Here is a 25,406-nt window from a genome sequence, read left to right on the forward strand (position 1 = left end):
GTTGCAGTCAACCTCAGTAAAGAAGGATCCCTTAATGGTGTTTATGAAAATCTAGTGGTTTTTATTTGTGGTTTTATGAGTGAAATAATTTCTCCTGCCTCTTGTGATGTTGAATGATGTCAAACCACTGAAACATAATTAGACTAGTTGGATGTGGCAAGTTATATAAAGTGGACTTTGGGAGATGACTAATCTTATGGCATGCATTACAGGTAATATATAGTCATTTATGTCTAAAGGGAAAAGGTAGATCTATCTGTCAAAATGTTTTTTTAAACATAACTTGTATCAGAGGTTTTATATATATATATATATATATATATATATATATTCAACGAATAAAGAGGCAGCACTTCCAGTAGTTCGGTGATAGGGTGACGACCCCAAACTTTATTCCAGCTACGTTTCTGCCTTCTCAATGAGGCCTTTGTCAAGCTTGACAAAGGCCTCATTGAGAAGGCAGAAACGTAGCTGGAATAAAGTTTGGGGTCGTCACCCTATCACCGAACTACTGGAAGTGCTGCCTCTTTATTCGTTGAATATATATCCTGGAGGAGAAGCCAGCCTCTGTGAGGATTCTTTGCACCCAGGGCACTACATCTGACTGTGCTGCTGCAATATTTGTGGTATTATATATATATATATACAGTTGCAAGAAAAAGTATGTGAACCCTTTGGAATGATATGGATTTCTGCACAAATTGGTCATAAAATGTGATCTGATCTTCATCCAAGTCACAATAGACAATCACAGTCTGCTTAAACTAATGACACACAAAGAATTAAATGTTACCATGTTTTTATTGAACACACCATGTAAACATTCACAGTGCAGGTGGAAAAAGTATGTGAACCCTTGGATTTAATAACTGGTTGAACCTCCTTTGGCAGCAATAACTTCAACCAAACGTTTCCTGTAGTTGCAGATCAGACGTGCACAACGGTCAGGAGTAATTCTTGACCATTCCTCTTTACAGAACTGTTTCAGTTTAGCAATATTCTTGGGATGTCTTGTGTGAATCGGGTTGAGGTCAGGACTCTGACTGGGCCACTCCAGAAGGCGTATTTTCTTCTGTTTAAGCCATTCTGTTGTTGATTTACTTCTATGCTTTGGGTCGTTGTCCTGTTGCAACACCCATCTTATGTTGAGTTTCAGATGGTGGACAGATGGCCTTAAGTTCTCCTGCAAAGTGTCTTGATAAACTTGGGAATTCATTTTTCCTTTGATGATAGCAATCTGTCCAGGCCCTGACGCAGCAAAGCAGCCCCAAACCATGATGCTCCCACTACTATACTTCACAGTTGGAATGAGGTTTTGATGTTGGTGTGCTGTACCTCTTTCTCCACACATAGTGTTGTGTGTTTCTTCCAAACAACTCAACTTTGGTTTCATCTGTCTACAGAATATTTTGCCAGTACTGCTGTGGAACATCCAGGTCTCTTGTGCAAACTCTAAACGTGCAGCAATGTTTTTTTTGGACAGCAGTGGCTTCCTCTGTGGTATCCTCCCATGAAATCCATTCTTGTTTAGTGTTTTATGTATCATAGATTTGCTAACAGGGATGTTAGTATATGCCAGAGACTTTTGTAAGTCTTTAGCTGACACTCTAGGATTCTTCTTCACCTCATTAAGCAGTCTGCGCTGTGCTCTTGCAGTCATCTTTACAGGATGGCCACTCCTAGGGAGAGTAGCAGCAAAGCTGAACTTTCTCCATTTATAGATAATTTGTCTTACCGTGGACTGATGAACAGCAAGGCTTTTGGAGATACTTTTATAACCCTTTCAAGCTTTATGCAAGTCAACAATTCTTAATCATATGTCTTCTGAGAGCTATTTTGTGCGAGGCATCATTCACATCAGGCAATGCTTCTTGTGAAAAGCAAACTCAGAACTGGTGTGTGTTTTTTATAGGGCAGGGCATCTGTAACCAACACCTCCAATCTCATCTCATTGATTGGACTCCAGTTGGCTGACACCTCACTCCAATTAGCTCTTAGAGATGTCATTAGTCTAGGGGTTCACATACTTTTTCCACCTGCACTGTGAATGTTTACATGGTGTGTTCAATAAAAACATGGTAACATTTAATTCTTTGTGTGTTATTAGTTTAAGCAGACTGTGATTGTCTATTGTTGTGACTTAGATGAAGATCAGATCCCATTTAATGACCAATTTGTGCAGAAATCCATATCATTCCAAAGGGTTCACATACTTTTTCTTGCAACTGTATATATATATAACGCTTGAGTAAGTATTAAGCTACATTTTCAACTTTATACACTGTAAGAAGGTACCTGGAATCATCGTGAATGGAAGGTATGTGTCACCGAGGTTCCTGGCCTCGGTGAAGTAAGAGCCAGTATTTTATGTGTCAGCAGCAACTATTGCTAATTGACACCTTGAGAGTCAGCATGTCTGTCATAGCTGATCCGGGACGGCTCTTACTGGGAGTAGTCAAAGTACTGGGTGGGTGACTACTCCCCATGTTCCAGGCCGGGTTTTACCAGGCATAAAAACCAGCCAGCACTGCCAGGTGTGGTGGATTTACCTCCCTCTGACAGTGGAGCTCAGGAGTCTGTGTGCTGTGAACTGAAGGCTGTGCTGGGATTTGAGGTTTAAGTCGGGCTGGAAGACTCAGGCCCCTCTAACCCTCTAAAGGCGAACAGGCCGCCTATGGACTTGATGAGGCTGAACTGCTAACAGGGTGTGAATTAACACCCAGGAGAAAAGGTGACTTCTATTGTTTATGGACTTTCCTTGTGTGTGAACAAACACCAAGCCACCTGCGTTTTGTGATGCACCTTATCTGCTTTTTGTTATACACCAATGTGTGAATAAACCACCACTGTTTGATTCAAGAACTGTGTACTTTGCCTCTATACTGCATCTGCTAGTCCTAACTACCAAAGCGAATTCCCACAACTCTTATTTCTAAAGGTTTTAACTTTGATAATTGGAAAGAGAAATATTAGGGTGTATTCTCACAGGCAGAATGGCGCTGGTGGTCTGGAATGCAGCAAAGTACTGCAAAGTACTGCATGGTGTGTGGTTTGGTACACAATAACTGGCTACCTGGAATACTACTGATGCCATACTGCATATGAGAATACGACCTAAGGCCTCATTTACACTAATATGTGATCAGTATTTTAGCCGTTTTATTACGTCAAACCAAGAGACGATCCTAAGTATGGAAAAATATATGGAAAAGTATATTTCTATTTTGATTCCTGATTTTGACGTTAAAAAAAAAAGAGAATACTTGAATTGTGAAATAAACAGGTGCCCTTTATTATTTGTATCTTCCTCTCTTCTTTTATCTTCTCAAAGATGGATCTGGAAATGCCCACGTCTATAAGTCCTTACAGCACATCTTCACCCAAAATGTAACACTTTTCTTCAAATTTTCACAGGTTTTTGACAGGATCGTTTGATCAAACAGTTGGAGTTTGGTCACAAGATGGTCAACTGATTCAGAGGCTTCAACAGTTCATGGGTGAAATCACTGGCATGTGTTATGTACCTTCTTTAAAAACAGTATGGATCACCAGCGGAAGTAGTCAACCACTGGTTCTAGACCCACGATCTGGGGATGTTGTAAGTAAAATGTCATGTAAACCTGATTTCAATCTCTGTAAATGGAATTGTTGGAAACTAACACTTGCTTACATACTAGATAGATACCTTTGACATGGAGAAAATTATTTTTATATAGGTTAGTGGTTACTGTGAGTTGAAAAAGTCAAACTAGGTTTCAGTCTACAGTCTTTATTCAGTCCCTCCCTCACAGTAATACATGCTGGATTTGTGTCTCCAGGATTCTGCCATTTTCACCATGCAAACTTCTTTGTGTGTGCTGTCCTTCTTGACTACTCACTATTTTCCACACACATCTACCAAGTGCAACCTCCTGCTACTATGTCTAGCACTGACAGAAGTGGAGGGACAGGATAGAGCTGTCAGGAACAGGAGCAGTGCTCAGATTTCTGTGAGATCTTCAACACCATCGTTAGATTAAGACCTTACACACACTCTGCAGAAGCAAAATGGTAGGAAATTGTTGAAGTTGATTAAACCCTTCCCGCATCCTCACGTACATGTACGTGAGCGATTGCGTCTCTCTGAATGTATTGTACTGAATTGAAACAGGGATAAAACCCTGAAAAGGTGAAGTCCCAAAGTGGGACAAATATAAAAAGTAAAATAAAGTGGGGAAAAAAAGTTTTTTTTAGAATAAAAAAATTTAAGTTTCAAGTTAAAAGAAAATCGTCCTTTTTCCAAAATAAAGTAAAAAAAAAATTTAAAAAATAGGGAAAAAAAGGAAAAGTAGACATATTACATATCGCCGCGTTCGTATAGAGCGCCTCTATAAAATATCACATGATCTAACCCCTCAGGTGAACACTGTCAAAAAAGTGAAATAAAAACTGTGCTAAAAAAACATATTTTTGTCTCCTTACATCACTAAAAGTGCAACACCAAGCGATTAAAAAGGCATTTCCCCACCAAAATAGCATCAATCTAACCATCACATCATCCCGCAAAAAATTAGCCCCTACCAAAAACAATCGCCCAAAAAATATAAAAAACTATGGCTCTCAGACTATGAAGACACCAAAACATGATTATTTTTTTTTGTTTCAAAATTATTAGTGTATAAAACTTGAATATATAAAAAAAGTAGACATATTAGGTATTGCCACGTCTGTAATCACCTGCTGTATAACAATATCACATGACCTAACCCCTCAGATGAACACCTTAAAAAAATAAAAATACGGTGTCAAAAAAGCCATTTTTTGTCACCTTACATCACAAAAAGTGTAATACCAAGCGATCAAAAAGTCATACACACTCCAAAATTGTACCAATAAAACCAATCTCATCCTGCAAAAAATGAGACCCTACATAAGACAGTCGCCCAAAAATGAAAAAAAAATATGGCTTTCAGAATATGGAGACACTAAAAAATCTTTTTTTTTTTTTTATGCTTTATTATGTACAACGGAAACAACCAACCAAAACAAGTAGTCATATTTGGTATTGTCGCATCCGTAACAACCCTCTCTATAAAAATAGCTCATGATCTAACCTGTCAGATGAACATTGTTAATAACAAAATAAAAATGGTGCCAAAATAGCTATTTTTTGTTACCTTGCCTTACAAAAAGTGTAATATAGAGCAACCAAAAATCATATGTACCCTAAAATAGTACCAACAAAACTGCCACCTTATCCCGTAGTTTCCAAAATGGGGTCATTTTTTGGAGTTGCTACTCTAGGGGTGCATCAGGGGGGCTTTAAATGTGACATGGCCCTCCAAAAACCATATGGCATTCCTTTCTTTCTGCGCCCTGTCGTATGCTCGTACAGCAGTATCAGGGTAATAAATATTGAGTTTTGTTTGGCTGTTTGCCCTTGGTTTGTTACTGGAAAAAATGGATTCAAATGGAAAATCTGCCAAAAAAGTGAAATTCTGAAATTTCATCTCCATTTTCCTTTAATTCTTGTAGAACACCTAAAGGGTTAACAAAGTTTGTAAAATCGGTTTTGAATACCTTGAGGGGTGTAGTTTCTAAAATGGGGTCATTTTTGGGTGGTTTCTATTATGTAAGCCTCACAACGTGACTTCAGACCTGAACTGGTCCTTAAAAAGTGGGTTTTATAAATTTTCAGAAAAATTTCAAGATTTGCTTCTAAACTTCTAAGCCTTCTAACGTCCCCAAAAAATAAAATGGCATTCACAAAATGATCCAAACATGTAGACATATGGGAAATGTAAAGTAATAACTATTTTTTGAGGTATTACTATCTATTATAAAAGTAGAGAAATAGAAATTTGGAAATCTGCCAATTTTTCTAAATGTTGGGTAAATTAAGTATTTTTTGATAAATAAAAATAAAATGTTTGACTCAATTTTACCACTGTCATGAAGTACAATATGTGACGAGAAAAGAATCTCAGAATGGCCTGAATAAGTAAAAGCGTTTTAAAGTTATTACCACATAAAGTGACACATGTCAGATTTGCTAAAAATGGCCTTTAAGGTAAAAACTATCTTGGACTTGAAGGGGTTAATTTTGCAAGAAGCAAATGAACTATAAAATAAATCAGTGCAAAACTATCCATAGCCTTTCATTTTGATGCAATCCACATTTATTTTTAACCAGTTCCCAACCGTCCGTTGACTATAAACGTTGGGGCGGTCAAGACTTATCTGTGAACAGACATTCTGGAACGTTTGTTCATAGATCGCATCTGCAAGCTTATTGTGCAGCTGCTGGACGGGAGGCCTACTGTCAGTGACAGCAGGGCACCCCATCGAGAAGGCAGGGACGGTTCTTCGTTGTCCCTGCCTTCTAGATCACTGTCTACACAGTGCTGAATGAGCACTGTGTATACAGATCAGGAAGCACTATGCCACTTTCAGTTTTGGCCCCAACAATCATGTGACTGCAGAAACCAGGATACTGCAGAAGCTTCTGGGTCTTCCAAGACCTAGATCACCTGTGCAGTGAGGCTGTTAAAAAAATAAAAAAAAATAAAAGTGTTGTAAAAAAATAAAAATAAATTAAAGTTTCAGATGTAGAAAAGCATCCATTTCCCCTAATGAACTCATTTAAAAATTGTAAAAAAAAATGAAAAGAAATAAAAAAATAGACAAATTTGGTACCGCTACGTTCCTAACAACCGGGTCTATAAAATATTATATTATCTATCTAATCAGATGAATGCCGTAAAAAAAATTGTTTTAAATCTATGCCATAACAGCTAATTTTAGTCCCTTTACCTCCCAAAAAAACATAATATCAATCAAAAACTGATATGTACCCCATAATGGTACCAATGAAAATTTTACCTAATCCCACAAAAAATGAGCCCTTACAGAAGACCATCACCAGAAAAATTTACTTTTTTCGTATTTTGGTGCCTCACAACCATGGCGCCTTTCTGTTTAGGCTACTGCCTTACTCCAGCGCAAGCCATACAGGGCCATAGAGCCCCACATCACTGCAACATCTTGCAACCCACTGTGGGTACCTCAACTTTAACTTTTACTCTACACTTTTTTCTCCACCTATGCGGCTCAACAAGTTGTACTGAAGAAGGCTATAGGCCGAAAAACTGGAACCGCTCTTTGAAATAAAAGCATTTATTCACAACAGCAAAGTGGAGTACAGGAGTCTTAATCTATATTATTATCTGGTTTGGGAACCATCTCCTGCTGCCCACAAAATCAGATTGGAGTACTATCCAACCTTACACTATTAGTGTTTGGTTAGTGATGCCTCTTGCTTAGGTGTTGCAGTGTTGCAGTGTTTCAAAAAAGGTCTGTATATATAATGACAGATCATGTGATTGCACACAGGTGGACATCATTTTCCTAATTATGTGACTTCTGAAGGTAATTGGTTGCACCAAAGCTTTTAATGGGCTTCCTAACATACGCACATGCCAATTTTCTGTTTTCTATTTATAAACAATAGTTTTATTTATATATTTTTCTCATTTCAGTTCACCAACTTAGACTTTTGTGTTCTGATCCAGCACATAAAATTCAGATTAACAAAACATTGAACTTAAGGCTGTAATGTAACAAAATGCAAAAAAAAGTCAAGGGGGGGGGGGTGAATACTTTTCCAAGGCACTGTATTTGGAATCGTCGTGTCCAAAATGACCAACTCTATGAAGATATCAGGTGAATACGATAAAAAATGATGCCAAAACAGCTATTTTTTAGTCCCCTCACCTCCAAAAAACATAATTTTTAACAATCAAAAAGTCGTATGTACCCCAAAATGGTACCGATAAAAATTATTGTCTGTCATGCAAAAGGCAAGCTCTCAGACTATTATGTTGGCATACAAATAAAAATGTTATAGATGCTAATATATAGCAATGTAAAATAAAACAGATTTTTAATAAAAAGTGATTTTATTATTCAAAAGTAGTAAAACATAAAAAAAATATAAATTTGGTATTGCCATAATTGTATCAATATTCAGAATAAAATTATCATAAATATCACATGGTGAACCCCATAAAAATAAAAAAACACTGACAGAATCTAAATTTTTGCCCACCTCACCTCCCAAAATGAGATAAAAAGCAATTACAATGCCAAATGTACCCCAGAATGGGGCCAATAAAAAAAACACAGCTTGTTCCGCAAAAAAATTAGCCCTAAAACTGCTCAGTCAGCAAAGAATAAAAAAGTTATGGCTCTTAAATCTATTTCAGCGAATTCTATGTCAGAAAATCCAGGTGCCGCTCCTTCACTTCAAAGCCCTGGAATTTTGCTGTATTCAGGAGAAAATTGGTAGCAAATTGTGGGATGATAATCTCCTGTTATCCCTTGTGGGGGAAAAAAATTGGGGCCTAAAGCAACATTTTCTTGTAAAAAAAAAAATCATTTTTCATTTTCACAGCCAAGTTATAAGTTCTTCTGTTGGGTCAAAGTGCTCACTAAACCTCCTAAAAATTTCTTGGGTGGTGTACAGTAGTTTACAAAATTTGGTTACATTTTGGGGGTTTCCATTGTAGGAAAGAACTGATAAAAAAAGGGTCCCTAGAGGGTGAAGCCCATGGGGATTTTGACAAAAACATACTGAGAGGATTGATAACCCAAAAATTGGCCCTTTAGTCACCCTTTTCGGGATAAAACGTAACTTTTACTATTTATGCTAAAAGAAAATACTAGTGTGATCCATTAAAACTATCGGGGTAGCTTTGTCACTTTATTTTGTTATGGAGTACAAATCACATCTATCATCTGATAGGATATTGGAGTGAGGTGTTGGCTCAAAGTGCAAAGGCTCAAAATGAAATTCTGGTGGAGGTTGATCCACCGGCAATTTAAGGTAAATCTATAGGTACTGTCACGGATGGTGTTGCAGAAAGCTGGAACTTATAAATAAACATCCGACTGGCTTGATCCCAAACTAAGGAGCATATGGGTGAGCCCTATAAAACGCCTAGAGCTCTCCCTGACTGCTATGCCCATGCAAAGATCTTTATGGTAGACGATTGCATGCCCTTGTACCTTATACTATGTGACACCTGAAAACCCTATAATAGTGAGGGGACACGACCACCGGCTCCCTGCACTTAATACTGACGGAGTCAGTGTCACCTACAATCAAGCCAGCAAGAAACACAAATAAAGGAAACAGACTTATCTGAGGAATCAGGAGAAGCAGCCTCCAGCAGTGAACAGAATCCAGGAAGTATAAACCGCAAAGTGAGGCAGTATGGGAGGGAATATAAAGGGAGACAATCAGTGCAAATAGGTGACAGCTGGGAGAAGGAAAGGAGATGAGAAAGTGAAACCAAAACAAAGAACATCATACAACAGGTAGAGAAGAACGTCTGCCAGATCTTCTCACAGAGCTGGCGGTGACAGGTACCTAGATTACCCAATATTTCCCAGGTCTAGTGATCTCTGTGTGGTCTGAGGAGTACTCGATTTTGTGAATACTCGATTTGAAGAGCAGTCATACATAGGTGTGGATAGAGACCTCTTTCACTCCTAGGGTCTCCCATTGCTCCTTTACTACACCCCTAGGAGAGAGCAGGAGAAGGGGAAGAATGCATATAAGGTCGCAGCTGCTATCAGGAGGTAGTTGTGGAGAGTAACCTTTTCCACTCCTGAGGTCTCCCCTTAGTCTTTTTTTACACCCCTAAATGGAGGAAGGGGAGGGGGGAGAATGCACATAAGGTCACACACAAAAATCCTATCAGAACTTTCAGAACTTAGGTGTAGAGATAGACTTTTTCCACTGCTAGGGTCTCCCCTTGCTCCTTTCTTACACCCCTGAGCGGGGAAAGGAGAAAGAATGCACGCTAAGGTTGCACACACACTTTTATCAGTAGGTAGATTCTGTAGGTCTGTTAATTAGCAAGCACTGTCCCATGCCAAAAGTGAAATAGAGGTTCCCTGCCTAAAATAAGATGCCCATAAGCAAACCCTCCCTATATCTTTCACCAGCGCACCAGCTTTATTAGGGGAGTTTGGGTTATGCTACCCCTTAGCACAAACCAAAGTCCCAGATGAAGCCAGTAGTGAGACCTCAGGGTCTCTTCAAATGCAACATGGCGCCCAAAGACCATTCCAGCAAAATCTGCCCTCCAAAAACCATATGGCGCTCCTTGCCTTCTGAGCTCTGCCATGTGCCCATACAGCAGTTTATGACCACATGTGGGGTGTTTATATAAACCGCAGAATCAGGGTAATAAATGTTAAGGTTTGTTTTGCTGTTAACCCTTGCTGTGTTACAGGAAGAAAAATGGATTACAATGGAAAATCTGCATTAAAAAGTGACATTTTTAAATTTCACCTCCATTTATGGGTGGTTTCTATTAGGAAAGCTCCTCAAAATGACTTCAAAACTCAATTGGTCCTTTAAAAAGTGGATTTTGGAAATTTTCTTGAAAATGTAAAAAATTGCTTCTAAAATTCTAAGCCTTTAACATTCTAAAAAAATAAAATGATGGCAACATACCTTATTTTTTGCCCAATAAGACACACTCCTCCTCCCCCAAAGTTGGGGGGAATATCAATGCCTCTTATGAGGTGAGTACTTCTATTATGGAAGCTCTTATAATTACAGGAGGATGGGAAGTGATGAAGACAGTGCTCCCATTCACCACTTCCTAGTCCTCGGTCGCTCGCTGTGCTGTGACTGCGCACAGCGTGAGGACGTCAGCATGTTGTGAGCTCACGCCATGCATGTCGGGTGACAGCACAGAGCGCTGCAGGAAGAAGATCATGGATGTGAGAAGCAGTGGCAGTGTCCGGAGCAGGAGAGGTAGATAGTTGATTTTTAGGGCTTATGGAGGTCTGATTGGGGGTCATCACATGGAGGTCTGATCTGAGGTCTGATTGGAGGACTTATTGAGGTCTGATCTGAGGTCTGAATAGGGTTCATTCATATGGAGGTCTGATTGGGAGACTTATTGAGGTCTGATCTGAGGTCTGATTGGGGACCTGGAGACCCCCATACATTTATGTCACACTGAAGAGCTGATTACATCGCTCCCTAGTGCATGAGACCTGACGGACACAATATCTGAGGTAAGATCGCTCCACGCCGAGAGATATGTGGGACGCCACGGCCGGCATGAGATATCGATCCCTCAGCAGCTGTGTGATCCAACAAACGTGCATGGCAAGGGAGAACTGTTATATATTCATCGTTATATATTCAGCATTGAGAAGGTTGATTTAAAGGCCTTATCCATATATCGGAAAAGCAGCGCTACAGCGGAACTAATAGAATATATACTATATACTCTTGTCCCATATTTACCGAAAGACTTAAAGAAACAAAAAAGGGTTCACACTACTGCATTAATTGATTGATGTTTATAAGTTGAGGTTTTTTGAAGACAAAGCACTGGATTATATATTCAGTTTAATATCTGATATCTGGGGACTAATAAATATTTAGTTCAACACCTGAATTTTTTATATGTTTTTATTCCTAGAGTGGTGTTTCATTGTTTTTTATTTTTTGTTTTTATTTTTATTATTGTTTTTATTAGTTGCTTTTTCATTATTTATTGCCTCTTTCATTGTATTGTATAATTCATTGTATAAGGGTGACACCCTAAAATAAAACCTATATTATTATTTCCGTCTCTCATGGTGATTCCGGAGATAGGGTGCCAATCCTCTACTATACTGACTGGGAACTTATTAACACTGGGGGTCTGTTCTGAGATACAATTAACACTGGGGGTCTGAGCTGAGGTCTGATGAAAAATACATATTTTTTCTTATTTACTTAGGTGTGTCTTATAGGCAGGTGCATCTTATAGGGTGAAACATACGGATATGTTGAATGTTAATTAATAACTATTTTATGAGGTATCATTATCTGTCTTAAAAGCAGAGTGATTCAAATTTAGAAAATAGTGAATGTATCAAAATTTTTGGTAAATATTGGATTTTTTAATAAAGGTAAAACATATTGATGCAAATTTATCACTAACGTGAAGTACAATGTGTCATGAGAAACCAGTCTTGGAATGGCTTGGATAAGTAAAAGTGTTCCAAAGTTATTATCACATAAAGTGATGCGTCAGATTCACAAAATTAGGCTTGGTTAGGAAAGGGTCAGGGTGGGGGGTATAATAGCCTTGCCTGGAAGTGGTTCAATATAGCATGGACTCTCAGAAGGTACTGTGGAGATCCTGCTAACAGTCAACCTTTTTTTTCTTAGATTTCCAATTTTGTGGATACATTCCAAGGCTATGATGACAGTCTACAAATAAAAAAATTAACATGCCTTCCTGAGACAAATCATGTCATTGGTGAGTTGGTGAGCTACACATGAAAAGTAGCTAATAGCACCTCATGGGATAAAATGATTCCAATGCCCCACCCCCACCCCCAATACATTGTTAGATTGTCCTATTTGAAAACTAGAAAAATGTTTCTAAAATGGATGTGGCTAACCCAACTGGTCTTTATTTCCTGGTCCCTCTCGGCACAGAAAAGGTGACTGTGAAGCCAATCACTGGTCACAGCAGTGACCTGCCTCTGCTAGTGATGAGGGGTCTCATTTTTGTGATGAGAAGAAAATAAAGTGGACATAAGGTGGATATTAGATATTAGAAAATTCGCAGAATTTTAGAAAAAAATGTACTTAGTCATGAAGCGCATTTTTTGTGGCCAGTGCAATGACAGGGAGCTGCGATAGCACCACCCTGTCATTGTACCCCTCAGATGCCGCGTTCATACATGATTGCGGCATCTGAGTATAAAAACTGTGCAAAATTAACATTAAAAGAAAAATTTTATCAAACTTACCACCTCCATTTGCTAGCGACGGGCCAGCTGCCACCATCTTGCTTAAAGATCTGGAGCAAATTTTAGTGCGAGATTACGTCTTCAGGCCGGCCGGCGTGGTGACATCATACGCACTGGATTTTGGCCGAGATCTTCAATTAAGATAGCGGCTTGTGGCGCGAGCAAATGGAGGAGGTAAGTATGATTTCAGGTTAAATCGATTCGCTAACACGAAGCACGAGGAAATTCAGCTTCGAAGCGAATCGAATTTATCCTGAAATTCGGATCAAATTCCACTTTGTGAGATTGGATTCGCTCATCTCTAGTGGACATAACACTGTTCCATCTACAGTAGCAGCACATTTCCACGAAATCCAGGCTTCCAGGGAAAAAATTGCATGTGGATTTTCCAGTGGGTTTCAGCGAAATTGTGCAAAATCACTTTTGCAGTATAGTTCCACAGAACTGCAGCAAAAACACTGCCATTGCAAACTACTGCATGGTTTTGCTGTGATTTTGCAAATGCTTTCTTCAGTTGCCCCATCTTTATCTTTTATATATGAAGATCAAACATTGATATGTCCATATTATAAAATAAAAATCTTATAATAATAAAGAATCCTTACTGTTTCACATGACTATAAAATACTAATATTTACTATACTTTAATACAAACACAATGGGGCAGATTTATCAAAACTGGTATAAAGGAAAACTGTCCAATTTGCCCATAGCAACCAATGAGATTCCACCTTTCATTTTTCAGAGCTCCTTTGGAAAATAAAAGGTGAAATCTAATTGGTTGCTATGGACAACTAAGCCAGTTCTACTTTACACCAGCTTGATAAATCTCCCCCATTGAATTTTTATTCTGGGAGTTATTGCATGTTCTCTTTTTCAAAGCAGTTTACATATTTTCCAAGTCTGCAGGCCTCAAAGCAGAAATCTCAATAGTTATTTACCAATTCAATGTCCCCAGAGCATTCTCTGATAATTTACATTCTGTGAAGTGTGTTTACCCCAGACAACACCAGTAGAAGATATGGGGATGTACTAGAAGAGTTTTGAGGAAATTATGTTTTATTTTCATGTTTAGGCTCAACAAGGAACCAGGTGATTGTATGGAAGTACCACAATGCAGGTTGTGTCACAAAACTGCATGCAAAACATCCCCTAGAATGTCTATCATACAGTAAGTGTGGACTTTTCAATTCATGTGAGATAGTCTTAGGAATCAGATGTGTGTGGCAATAACAGTGGCATGTCAAGTTTTTTTTTTTTTCTACAAGCAATTTTGGAGGCATTTTTTCAAGTCCTAAAGTGAAGCCTATGCGAAAACTGCCAGAAAAAAAAGTTATACCTAGATCATGCTGCATTTGGAAAAAAATTACCACAAACCCCAAATCACTACCAAAATGCCAGAATAAAAACCCTGTTTATGTAGACTTTTCAATAATTTGCTATAAACTTAAAAGTTATAAATATCTGGGGGCAGCATGTTTGACACAAATGAAAAGGCCAAGAAACAGGGTGTAGAAAGCTATGTGTGAATCGAGCCTTAAAGGGGTATTCTATTCATATATTTTTAAGGCTCTGTTTACATATCATTTGTGAACTACACCTGCACCAGGAAAGGTTGTATGTAGGAGGTGGCAGTAATGGTAGTAATCTTCCCTGAGTCTCTCTCTCTCTCTATCTCTCTCTCTCTTTCTAGGTACACTTTGCAATCTTCCTAAAAAAAAAAAAACATAGGTGTGCAATTCCATTCTCGTTAACACTTTTCCAATGCAGAATTTAGATCCGAATGGCCAGTCCATCTTAGAAGTGTGGTGGACACTGGAGGCAATTATCCCCTTCCAAAAGCAGTAACGTCTATAGCCATAAACACCTTACTATCTCAGTCAAAGCAAAGCCTTTAACTGGTTCTCAACCATCTGTAAATGTCTGTTCTCGTTCTCTCAGAAGTAGTCTCTCAATTCTGTTGCTCTTTTGCCAGCTTTCAATCTCAGGGATGAATGTTCCCTGGACTAGGACTAGTTATGAGCAGCTTAGTCATGCACGTCCTTCTTCTAGGCCTGCTCAGCAAAGAATCTCTAGCCCATCTCCCAGCAACCTAACCAGGACTGCCAGTAAGATCTCCTTCTTATACCACACTTTTGGGATTCACAGTGCACAAATACATGTATCTCAGTAAATATTTTAAAGTAATGAACATTATGGAGAGGTGGCTATGCGTGCACAGTCACTTTGTAGTGAATAGAAGATATGCAAGCAGTCAAATACACCAACTTAATATTATTCTTTTTTTTTTCAGCTGGAAAGAAATTACTGTTACTTTTCACGGGTGACAGCAGTGGCATTGTGGTTAAATGGAAAAGAAATGAGTTATCTCCCTTTACATACAGGTATATTCAACATTTAAAGGTTTCAGTCATATACATACAGCACTTCTATTTGGTCTGGGGAATACTGGGGTATTTTGTTAATGTTAGGTTTTGATCTTGTAGAATACACTCAGTCTTGTCACAAAAATGTTACCTATTTGGTTACACTGTTGAATAAGATAACACTGGGCCCACCAGGATAGCACACCTCAACTGTCCTGTATATATCCACCTGTAATTTCATCATATACTGTATAATGACTTAATAATGTTACTGACTCACACTTACCGTATATAATCTAGACAGCTGAGTCACGTTATTATGACCACCAGCTAATATCCAGAATAAACACTGTGTGCAGCACAGACAGGAGCTAGACGGGCTGGATGTGACTCAATAAGGTCCTGTAGGTTGCCACACGTATCTGAAGCCACGCTGACTGCAGTGCATCCCACAGCTGCTGGAGAGTGCATGCGGGAGGATCAACAGAGTGAATACAGCGATTGAGTTGGTCTCACAGACGCTCAATTGGGTTGAAGTCTGGGGAATTAGGGGGCCAAGGTAGTACTTGGAAGACTTGGTCATGCTCTCCTAATCAATGTTGGACATTATTTGCCATGTGAAACATCACACTGTCTTGCTGGAAGATCCCTTTGGCACCAGGGAAGACAATCAGCATGCATACATTGAAAACATTCCCCAGACCATAAAACTGCCACCACCAGCTTGGGTTCGTTCACCAATGGTTGCAAGGTGTTTGTTCTCTGATGTTTCTCTTATGTTTCTTTCATCGGAGAAGGCAATCCTTTGCCAATCACCGATGGTCCAATTATGATACTGACATGAAAATTGAAGCCTTTTCTGCCAATGCAACTTTATTGGCAGAGGTGTAGTTTCAACGAGCGGACACTCTAGGGGTGATGTGTGTGAGCGTACTAGTGATAAGGTGCCGAGTATAGTAGTACTCACGGTTAAATTGTCCCTTAGGGCTGGCGTGCAGTGGATGGGAAGACAGCACAAAATCCTCCGGGGCACTCTTTGCTACAGGGAACACCAGCCAGACGTTGGTTGAGGTGCCCTTGGTGGTGCATTTGCAAAGATGATAAAGCTGCAAATTCTCATTAGCAGGCTCTGTGAGGCGCTGTATGTAGGTTCCAGCTCAATTTACTGATGCAGGAGTGGTGAAGATACTCTACCTGGTTCCTGGTCTTGCTCAGTCTTTTTATCCTTTCAATAATATGAATATTAAAAATAACTTTGTACTTAGTTGTCAGGTGGTGTCCAGGTGCTGAAGCGTCTCCTGTGTCCAGGTGCCGAAGCGTCTCCTGGTCACTTAAACTTTGTACTTAGTTGTCAGGTGGTGTTCAGGTGCCAAAGCGTCTCCTGGTCACTTAAACTTTGTACTTAGTTGTCAGGTGGTGTTCAGGTGCCGGAAGCTTCTCCTGGTCATTTGGTGCTGTGGAGTCCTTAAGCTGGAAATGCTCTAACCTCCACAAGTTCAAGTAGATTAACTCCTGGGGCAAAGCCAAGGAGGACAGAGACAAAGTTTGTCTCCTAGACTCCTCTCCTGCCTCCTTCTAACTTTTCTCTCCCCACACTCTCTAACTCTAACTCCCTGTGGCGGGCCTATTTTAAATTATGTAATAGAGACCTCTAGTGGTGGCAAAGTGTAGTGCGTTTGAACAGCCTGAAATAGGAATTTAGCAGCATATGAGAAAAGCAAATACAGTAATGAGTGCAAAATGACATGAAATGGAAATAGCATTTTGGAGTGGCCCATACACATATAAGTGAGACCAGGGGCGTAGCTATAGGGGTGCAGAGGTAGCAGTCGCTACCGGGCCCAGGAGCCTGAGGGAACCCAAAGACCCTTGTGCCATATAGGAAGATATATATAAGACATATAAGTAAGAGGACACTGGAATTATAGAAAGTACATGCTGGTGAAGTTACACCTCTGGCTGAAGGGAAGGGGTTAGGTCAAGAATTTGGATTGAAGGGGGGGGGCTATTTAAATTTTTGCCTCAGGTGGCATGAAGGCTATGTGTTTCCCTGTCCCTTGACACAAAGTACTGAGGGAAGGGGGGCCCAAGATGAACTCTTGCACAAGGGCCCATGAGCCTTTAGCTACGCCGCTGAGTGGGACACTACATAGTGACCATCTGTCTGCTTGGGGCACCACATCAATGGCACCTCTCACATCAATGGGACGTGGTGCTTCACAGTTTCCACGACTCTTATTTGCAATGGTGTCATTTGTCCACTCACAATACAGTTTCACTACAGCAGCATGCGAACAGTTCACAAAAATGCGCAGTTTCAGAAGCACTGCCACTCTTGGCCTCAAAGCCAATAATCACCCATTTTTGTAAGTATGACAAATCACCCCTTTTACCTATTACAGCAACGAGGGATATGTGTGCAGACATCTTATCACACGCCTTAAATACTCCCCAAGCTAGCTCACAACACGTGACTTCTCTCATTTGCTAGTGCTGCCAATGTAAAAAGTGGTCATAATAACATTTGACTTGAATATGCATAAGTCATACTGTATCAGGTTATTTGTGAACTAACCCAAACTTGTGTGCTTCCTGTAGCAAAGAGTCATACAACATGGAAGACACCAGGCCAGAAAGGAGAGGACTGCGAAGTCTTCTGCAGAAACAAGTAACAGAGCAAAATAAGAGGCCTCAATCCAGGATTCAACGTCCAGGAACAGCAGGAATATTGAGAAAGGGCATAATATTAAATAATCAGAGACCACCTACCAACCGGACAAAGTTCTGTGGATACACAAAGTAAGAGACAAATGTTTGCTTATTATGCCTTAGATGGAAAAAGTTGTGGCATACTGTATGTTTGATGCAGTTGAACTGAGTGAGCAACTGTTTAAAGGCAGTACAGTAGGGAGATAGGTCCACTCTTCAAAATTGCTACTTCCAAAATCTATACAGTGCTACCCAAACCTTTTTTTTTTTTATAACCCAAAACTGCTTTTCACAAATTCCTTTTCACTAGAGATGAGTGAACCAGTTCATAACGAACCAAGTTCATTCCGAACTTTGGAAAATTTTGTCCAGCAGAAGAACCCAAACCTTTTCAGGTTAGTTTCGGACGAATCCAGTAAAACTATGCATGGTGCCACTTTACAGCACGTTTGTGGGAAAAAGCACTAGGGATGAAAAGGAAAGGTGCTCACATGGCCCTGAGAGGAAGTGGGGGGGAAGCACTTGCCCTCAAACGCAGCTATTTGCAAAGACATTTTTTTCTTTTTTCCCCATTTTAACAGAATTTTATGGGTTGTTTTTTTTGGTTGGGGGAAGGGGGGTGAAATAAGAGCAAAACTGTACAACATGTGTTTTACCATCCAGACGATAGATGTAGCATTTGAAATCTCAGGGAAATCACCTGAAATACTCTGTCAGGACATCTCCACATAGTTAAAGCGGTTTTCGCATCGCAGACAATGATGGCATATCAGACTATGTGGGCATATCGCTAGAGTGCGGGTTCCAATCAAATTTATTTTTGGAAAAAAATCACCTAACAAAAATTGCCAAACCGTATATTTTCATTATACACATTATTAGCAACATCTTTAACCCCTTAAGGACACAGCCATTTTTCACCTTAAGGACCAGGCCATTTTTAGCAAATCTGACATGTGTCACTTTATGTTGTAATAACTTTAAAACGCTTTTACTTATCCAGGCCATTCTGAGATTGTTTTCTCATCACATATTGTACTTCATGAGAGTGGTAAAATTCATGGAAAAATAATCTTTTTTATTTATAAAAAAAATTACCAAATTTACCAAAAATTTGAAGGCTTAGAAGTTTAGAAGCAAATCTAGAAATTTTTCAGAAAATTTCCAAAACTCACTTTTTAAGGACCAGTTCAGGTCTAAAGTCACTTTGTGAGGCTTAGATAATAGAAACCACCCAAAAATGACCCCATTTTAGAAACTACACCCCTTAAGGTGTCGTGCGACAAATAGGGCGCAACATTTGTCGCGCAACATTTTGTTGCACCAATGTCGCGCGACAATTTTTATAATGGCAGTCTATGGTGTCGCACTGCAACATGCGACATGCTGCGACTGCGACGCAACAGTCGCAGAAAAATCCATCTCGATTAGGGCTGCACGATATATCGCTAAAATAACCGAATCGCGATAATCGGCAAATGCGGTTTGGCGATTCGGCCGAGCCGAAAATGCCGCGATTATATATGTAGGGGCCCCTATTGATAAAAAAAAGTCCTCTGTCCTATTGAGTATTGATAACAGGTCCAGCCTCTGTACTTACTTTCACAATGAATGAACTGCAGCGACGAGCGGGAGCGAGCGAGGCAGCCGGCCGGCGCGTGACTGACGTCACTTAGTCACACTCCTGCTTCCTGAATTAAGTGGGAGGAGCGTGACAGTGACGTCAGTCACGCGCCTGCCGGCTCGCTCTCTGACGCTCTCTGCAGTGTGAGTGCATTCATAGTGAAAGTACAGAGGCTGCCCATTTTATGAATAGGAGAGTTATGTGCGCAGTTTAGGACACATAGGGCCATGAGGGGGACCAGCATAAGATGCTATATGTGTGTCTTATGCTGGCCCCCCTCGTGGCCCCATGTGTCATAGCACACATCCCCCATAACAGTGCCCTCCGCAGGTCCCCCATAGCAGTGCCCTCCGCAGGTCCCCCATAGCAGTGCCCTCCGCAGGTCCCCCATAGCAGTGCCCTCCGCAGGTCCCCCATAGCAGTGCCCTCCGCAGGTCCCCATAGCAGTGCCCTCCGCAGGTCCCCCATAGCAGTGCCCTCCGCAGGTCCCCCATAGCAGTGCCCTCCGCAGGTCCCCCATAGCAGTGCCCTCCGCAGGTCCCCCACATAACAGCGTCCTCCGCAGATCTCCCACATAACAGCGTCCTCCACAGATCTACACCTCCACAGATCCCCCACATAACAGCGCCATCCACAGATCCCCCACATAACAGCGTCCTCCACAGATCTACACCTCCACAGATCCCCCACATAACAGCGTCATCCACAGATCCCCCACATAACAGCGGCATCCACAGATCCCCCACATAACAGCGCCATCCACAGATCCCCCACATAACCGCGCCATCCACAGATCCCCCACATAACAGCGCCATCCACAGATCCCCCACATAACAGCGCCATCCACAGATCCCCCACATAACAGCGCCATCCACAGATCCCCCACATAACAGCGCCATCCACAGATCCCCCACATAACAGCGCCATCCACAGATCCCCCACATAACAGCGCCATCCACAGATCCCCCACATAACAGCGCCATCCACAGATCCCCCACATAACAGCGCCATCCACAGATCCCCCACATAACAGCGTCATCCACAGATCCCCCACATAACAGCGGCATCCACAGATCCCCCACATAACAGCGCCATCCACAGATCCCCCACATAACCGCGCCATCCACAGATCCCCCACATAACAGCGCCATCCACAGATCCCCCACATAACAGCGCCATCCACAGATCCCCCACATAACAGCGCCATCCACAGATCCCCCACATAACAGCGCCATCCACAGATCCCCCACATAACAGCGCCATCCACAGATCCCCCACATAACAGCGCCATCCACAGATCCCCCACATAACAGCGCCATCCACAGATCCCCCACATAACAGCGCCATCCACAGATCCCCCACATAACAGCGCCATCCACAGATCCCCCACATAACAGCTCCATCCACAGATCCCCCACATAACAGCTCCATCCACAGGTCCCCCACATAACAGCTCCATCCACAGATCCCCCACATAACAGCGCCATCCACAGATCCCCCACATAACAGCGTCCTCCGCAGATCCCCCACATAACAGCTCCATCCACAGATCCCCCACATAACAGCTCCATCCACAGATCCCCCACATAACAGCGCCATCCACAGATCCCCCACATAACAGCGTCCTCCACAGATCCCCCACATAACAGCGTCCTCCACAGATCCCCCACATAACAGCGTCCTCCACAGATCCCCCACATAACAGCGTCCTCCACAGATCCCCCACATAACAGCGTCCTCCACAGATCCCCCACATACCAGCGTCATCCACAGATCCCCCACATAACAGCGTCATCCACAGATCCCCCACATAACAGCGTCATCCACAGATCCCCCACATAACAGCGCCATCCACAGATCCCCCACATAACAGCGTCATCCACAGATCCCCCACATAACAGCGCCATCCACAGATCCCCCACATAACAGCGCCATCCACAGATCCCCCATAACTATGTCATACCCAGCCGCGTCAGCGGCTCATATGGGAAAATCCAAGCAAATAGACCTCTAGCACAATTCCCTTAAAATATCGCATCGCACATCGTTATCGCAATTTTTAGGGCCCTAATCGCAATCGCACAAAATTCCCATATCGTGCAGCCCTAATCTCGATGTTGCATGTTGCAGTGCGACACCATAGACTGCCATTATTAAAATTGTCACGCGACATTGGTGCAACAAAATGTTGCGCGACAAATGTCGTTGTGTAGACCTAGCCTTAGGTGTTCCACAAGAATTAATGGAAAATGGAGATAAAATTTCAAAATGTCACTTTTTTGCCAGATTTTCCATTTTAATAATTTTTTTCCCACTAACAAAACAAGGGTTAACAGCCAAACAAAACTCAATATTTATTGCCCTGATTCTGTAGTTTACAGAAACACCCCATATGTGGTCATAAACTGCTGTAGGGCAAACGACATTGCACAGAAGGAAAGGAACGCCATATGGTTTTTTTAGAGGGCAGATTTCACTGGGATTATTTTAAGCTACCATGTCACATATGAAGACCACCTGATGCACCCCTAGAGTAAACTCCAAAAAAAATTACCTCATTTTGGAAACTACGGGATAAGGAGGCAGTTTTGTTGGTACTATTTTAGGGTACATATAATTTTTGCTTGCTCTATATTACACTTTTTGTTAGGCAAGGTAAAAAAAAATAGCTGTTTTGGCACAGTTTTTATTTTTTGTTATTTACAATGTTCATCTGACAGGTTAGATCATGTGGTATTTTTATAGGGCAGGTTGTTACGAACACGACAATACCAAATATGATTTTTTGGATGTTTGTTTCAGTTTTACATAATAAAGCATTTTTGAAAAATATGATATTTTGAAACCCATACGTTTTTTTTTGTTTTGTTTTTTGGGGTGACTGCCTTGTGTAGGCGCTATTTTTTTGGGCATGAGATGACGGTTTGATTGGCACTATTTTGGGGTGTGTATGACTTTTTGATTGCTTGCTATTACACTTTTTATGATATAAGGTGACAAAAAATTGATTTTTTTTTTTTTCATGGTGTTCACCTCAGGGGTTAGGTCATGTGGTATTTTTATAGAGCAGGTTGTTATGGACGCGGAGATACCTAATATGTCAACTCTTTTTTTTTTTTTTTTTTACATTTAACACAATATAAGCATGTTTTAGTGTCTCCATAGTCTGAGAGCCATAGTTTATTTTTATTTTTGGGCGATTGTCTTAGGTAGGGGCTCATTTTTTGCTGGATGAGGTGAAGGTTAGATTGGTACTATTTTAAGGGGCATACACCTTTTTGATCACTTTGTTCTGCACTTTTACAAAAAGATATTTTATTTAGCAGTTTTTATTTTATTTTTTTGATGGTGTTCACCTGAGGGGTTAGGTCATGTGATATTTTTATAGAGCTGGTCGATACTGACGCGGCAATACCTAATCTGTCTATTTTTCTTTTTTTTACAATTTTTTTTACTTGTAACATTTAATTTTCTTTATTTTCTTTATTTTTTTAACTTCTTTTTTCACTTTATTTTTTGTCCCACTATGGGACTTCAACATTTCAGGGTCTGATCCCTGTTTCAATACTGCATAATACATTTGTAAGACGGGGCTGGATCTCCTGGGCTTCCGTAGCTGGCAGTCCAGGCATCGGGGCTGCCATAGCAACCATCGGGTCCCCGTCACCGCAGCACAGGGACCCGATGGGGATATACAAGCTGCCGCAAACCCCCTGTATGCCGCAGTCAGCAAGACCATTAATCTGTTAATCTGCCGGCATCTGTGTTTTCACCGATGCTGGTAGATACAGCAGGGGCCCGGCTGTCAGTATCAGCCGGGCCCCTGCTGCTGATCGTGGCAGCGCATGTGGGGCATCACATTAACCCTAGGACGAGAATGCTCGTCCTAGTGCCTGAAGTAGCAGCAAGTTAGGACGAGCATTCTCGTCCAAGGTCCTTAACGTGTTAAATATTAAACAAATGCAGGGAAAATGGCGACATCACTGGAGGAAGACACAACAACAGCAATTCATAATAATCAAGGACAAAAGCCAAAGTAAAGTTTATGTGCTATAACAGTGTTAAATGCCAAAATCAATCACCCTTATTGTGTCTCCTACAGTTGGTAGCAGTGTCTTCAGTTTGTTTGTGAAAATGGAAGGTATTGCACCTCCCTCTCTTAAAGTTCCAGGAACCATATTTGCAAACCATTCCATACTTTAAGTGACTGTATACATTTAGGCCCAAAAATGTCAATGCTACAGAAGGGTTTCAAACGAAAGAGGCAGAGCCAGAATGTTGGTAGTAGCAGCACCGGCTATCTGACCAGAAGTAGTAGCAGTAGTAGGATACAGCTCTCCCTCGCTTCAGAAAGGTACAACATTATCGTTAATGAGAAAGAGGATGATATTGTGGATTGGATAGCTCAGTCCTCCTCTCAGTCACAGCAGGATGACATGGAAGTGACTTCGGAGTATGAAATTGTGCCGTGGAGAAAGGGGTTACACTGTTCCTCCTGCGACTCATCCTTGCAGCCCTAGAGAAGGCTTTCAGCTGAGTCCTCTCAGTCTCCATTGCCCTTTCTCAGTGGGGTACCTTTCTTTTTGCTAAGAAGTGGCAAGAAAACCCCACCATGCCCTACGGCGGACAGTCAAGAGAGTCTCCCTAATAACGAGAGAGAGCAGTCACCATTTGGGCTGCCCTGAGGAGCAGGTTCAGGAGGAAGCTGAAGAGCACATGCATAGCTGTGTTAAATGGTGTTCATAATAGTGGCACCCTTAGCCATGGCATTGATGGTGGGGGCAGCGACAGTGGCAGTCAGTGCAAATTCAGAGCAGAGGAGGGGGACCACGGAGCCCACCATGATAGCTCACAGTCTGATAAAAGCAGCACAGGGTGAGGACTCAGATGATGATTGTGTGCTGGACTGGCCCTGGAAGCTGGATTGGGGGGTGCTGAGGAGAAGGCAACTTCAGCGGAGGAGGGTGGTAGTGGTAGCAATAAAGAGCAGAGGCGATGTACTTCCCAAAGAACAGCCAGGGCCACGTCTGCTTTGGATCTGGTGATGCCGCTGACACTGTGGGTGGGTTAGACCCAAAATGTGCAAGAGCTAAGCCGAGCTTGGGTGCCCTAGTTCCATGTGAGCAACTGCCGTATGGTGTTTTTTCTCCACAAGGCAGGCACACAAAAACCACAGCCAAGTGCAGGATTAAAATAAGCTGTGTCCATTCAAACACAATCATAGGTACCAGAGGTCTATTGCAGCACATGAGGGAGCATCACTGAATTCTTTGGGAAAATACAACAGGCCAGCATTCCCAATCAGAACAAGTCTGGCATCCTTCTCCTATTCCTCTTTGTGGAAGCCAACCCACATCCCCAAGCAATACAGTATCTTTGTTATCATCCTCATCATCATCATCTTCTTCTCCTGCTAAGACTCATGTTTGTCCTCCGCTCCATCGTGAGACATCTATAATAAAACGTTTGGCCATGAAAAAACTTTTCTTCACCAGCAATTAGCTCGTCTACAAGCTGAACCCCCACCTTGCCACATTGCTGGTGGTGCATTCGCTGACGTGCCATTATAGAAATGCCATGTAATCTTTCACAGCCCACTGGGTCAATGTTTTTTGTGGCAGTGGAGAGGCACGTATTCTGACCCTGTCAAGGCATAAGTTTTGGATGCTTGCTCCCACTACAAGCCAAAGTTTTATTTTATTTATTTTTTCCTATAAGGGCTCATGCACACAAACATGCGCGGACCACAAAACACGGATGCCACTCGTGTGCGTTCTGCATTTGAGGAACGGAACAGGTGGCCCATTATAGAAATGCAAAACGGACAAGAATAGGACATGATCTATAATTTTTTCAGGGCCACTGAACGGATTGAGAAGAATGGGTCTGCA

At 41.4% G+C, this 25,406-nt stretch overlaps 1 protein-coding gene across 1 annotated transcript in view; it reads left to right on the forward strand.

Annotated features, from left to right (window-relative positions):
* The window catches only part of LOC120987022, a 64,556-nt gene that overhangs the window by 20,120 nt on the left and 19,030 nt on the right, over positions 1–25,406 (forward strand). The window contains exons 6-10 of the mRNA XM_040415677.1: positions 3,415–3,598; positions 12,227–12,317; positions 13,892–13,987; positions 15,110–15,200; positions 17,781–17,981. Coding sequence (XP_040271611.1) covers positions 3,415–3,598; positions 12,227–12,317; positions 13,892–13,987; positions 15,110–15,200; positions 17,781–17,981 — 663 coding nt within the window. The remainder of the gene's footprint in view (positions 1–3,414; positions 3,599–12,226; positions 12,318–13,891; positions 13,988–15,109; positions 15,201–17,780; positions 17,982–25,406) is intronic.

Source organism: Bufo bufo, chromosome 1 (genome assembly GCF_905171765.1).
Source record: "Bufo bufo chromosome 1, aBufBuf1.1, whole genome shotgun sequence".
NCBI classification, from domain to species: Eukaryota; Metazoa; Chordata; class Amphibia; order Anura; family Bufonidae; genus Bufo; species Bufo bufo.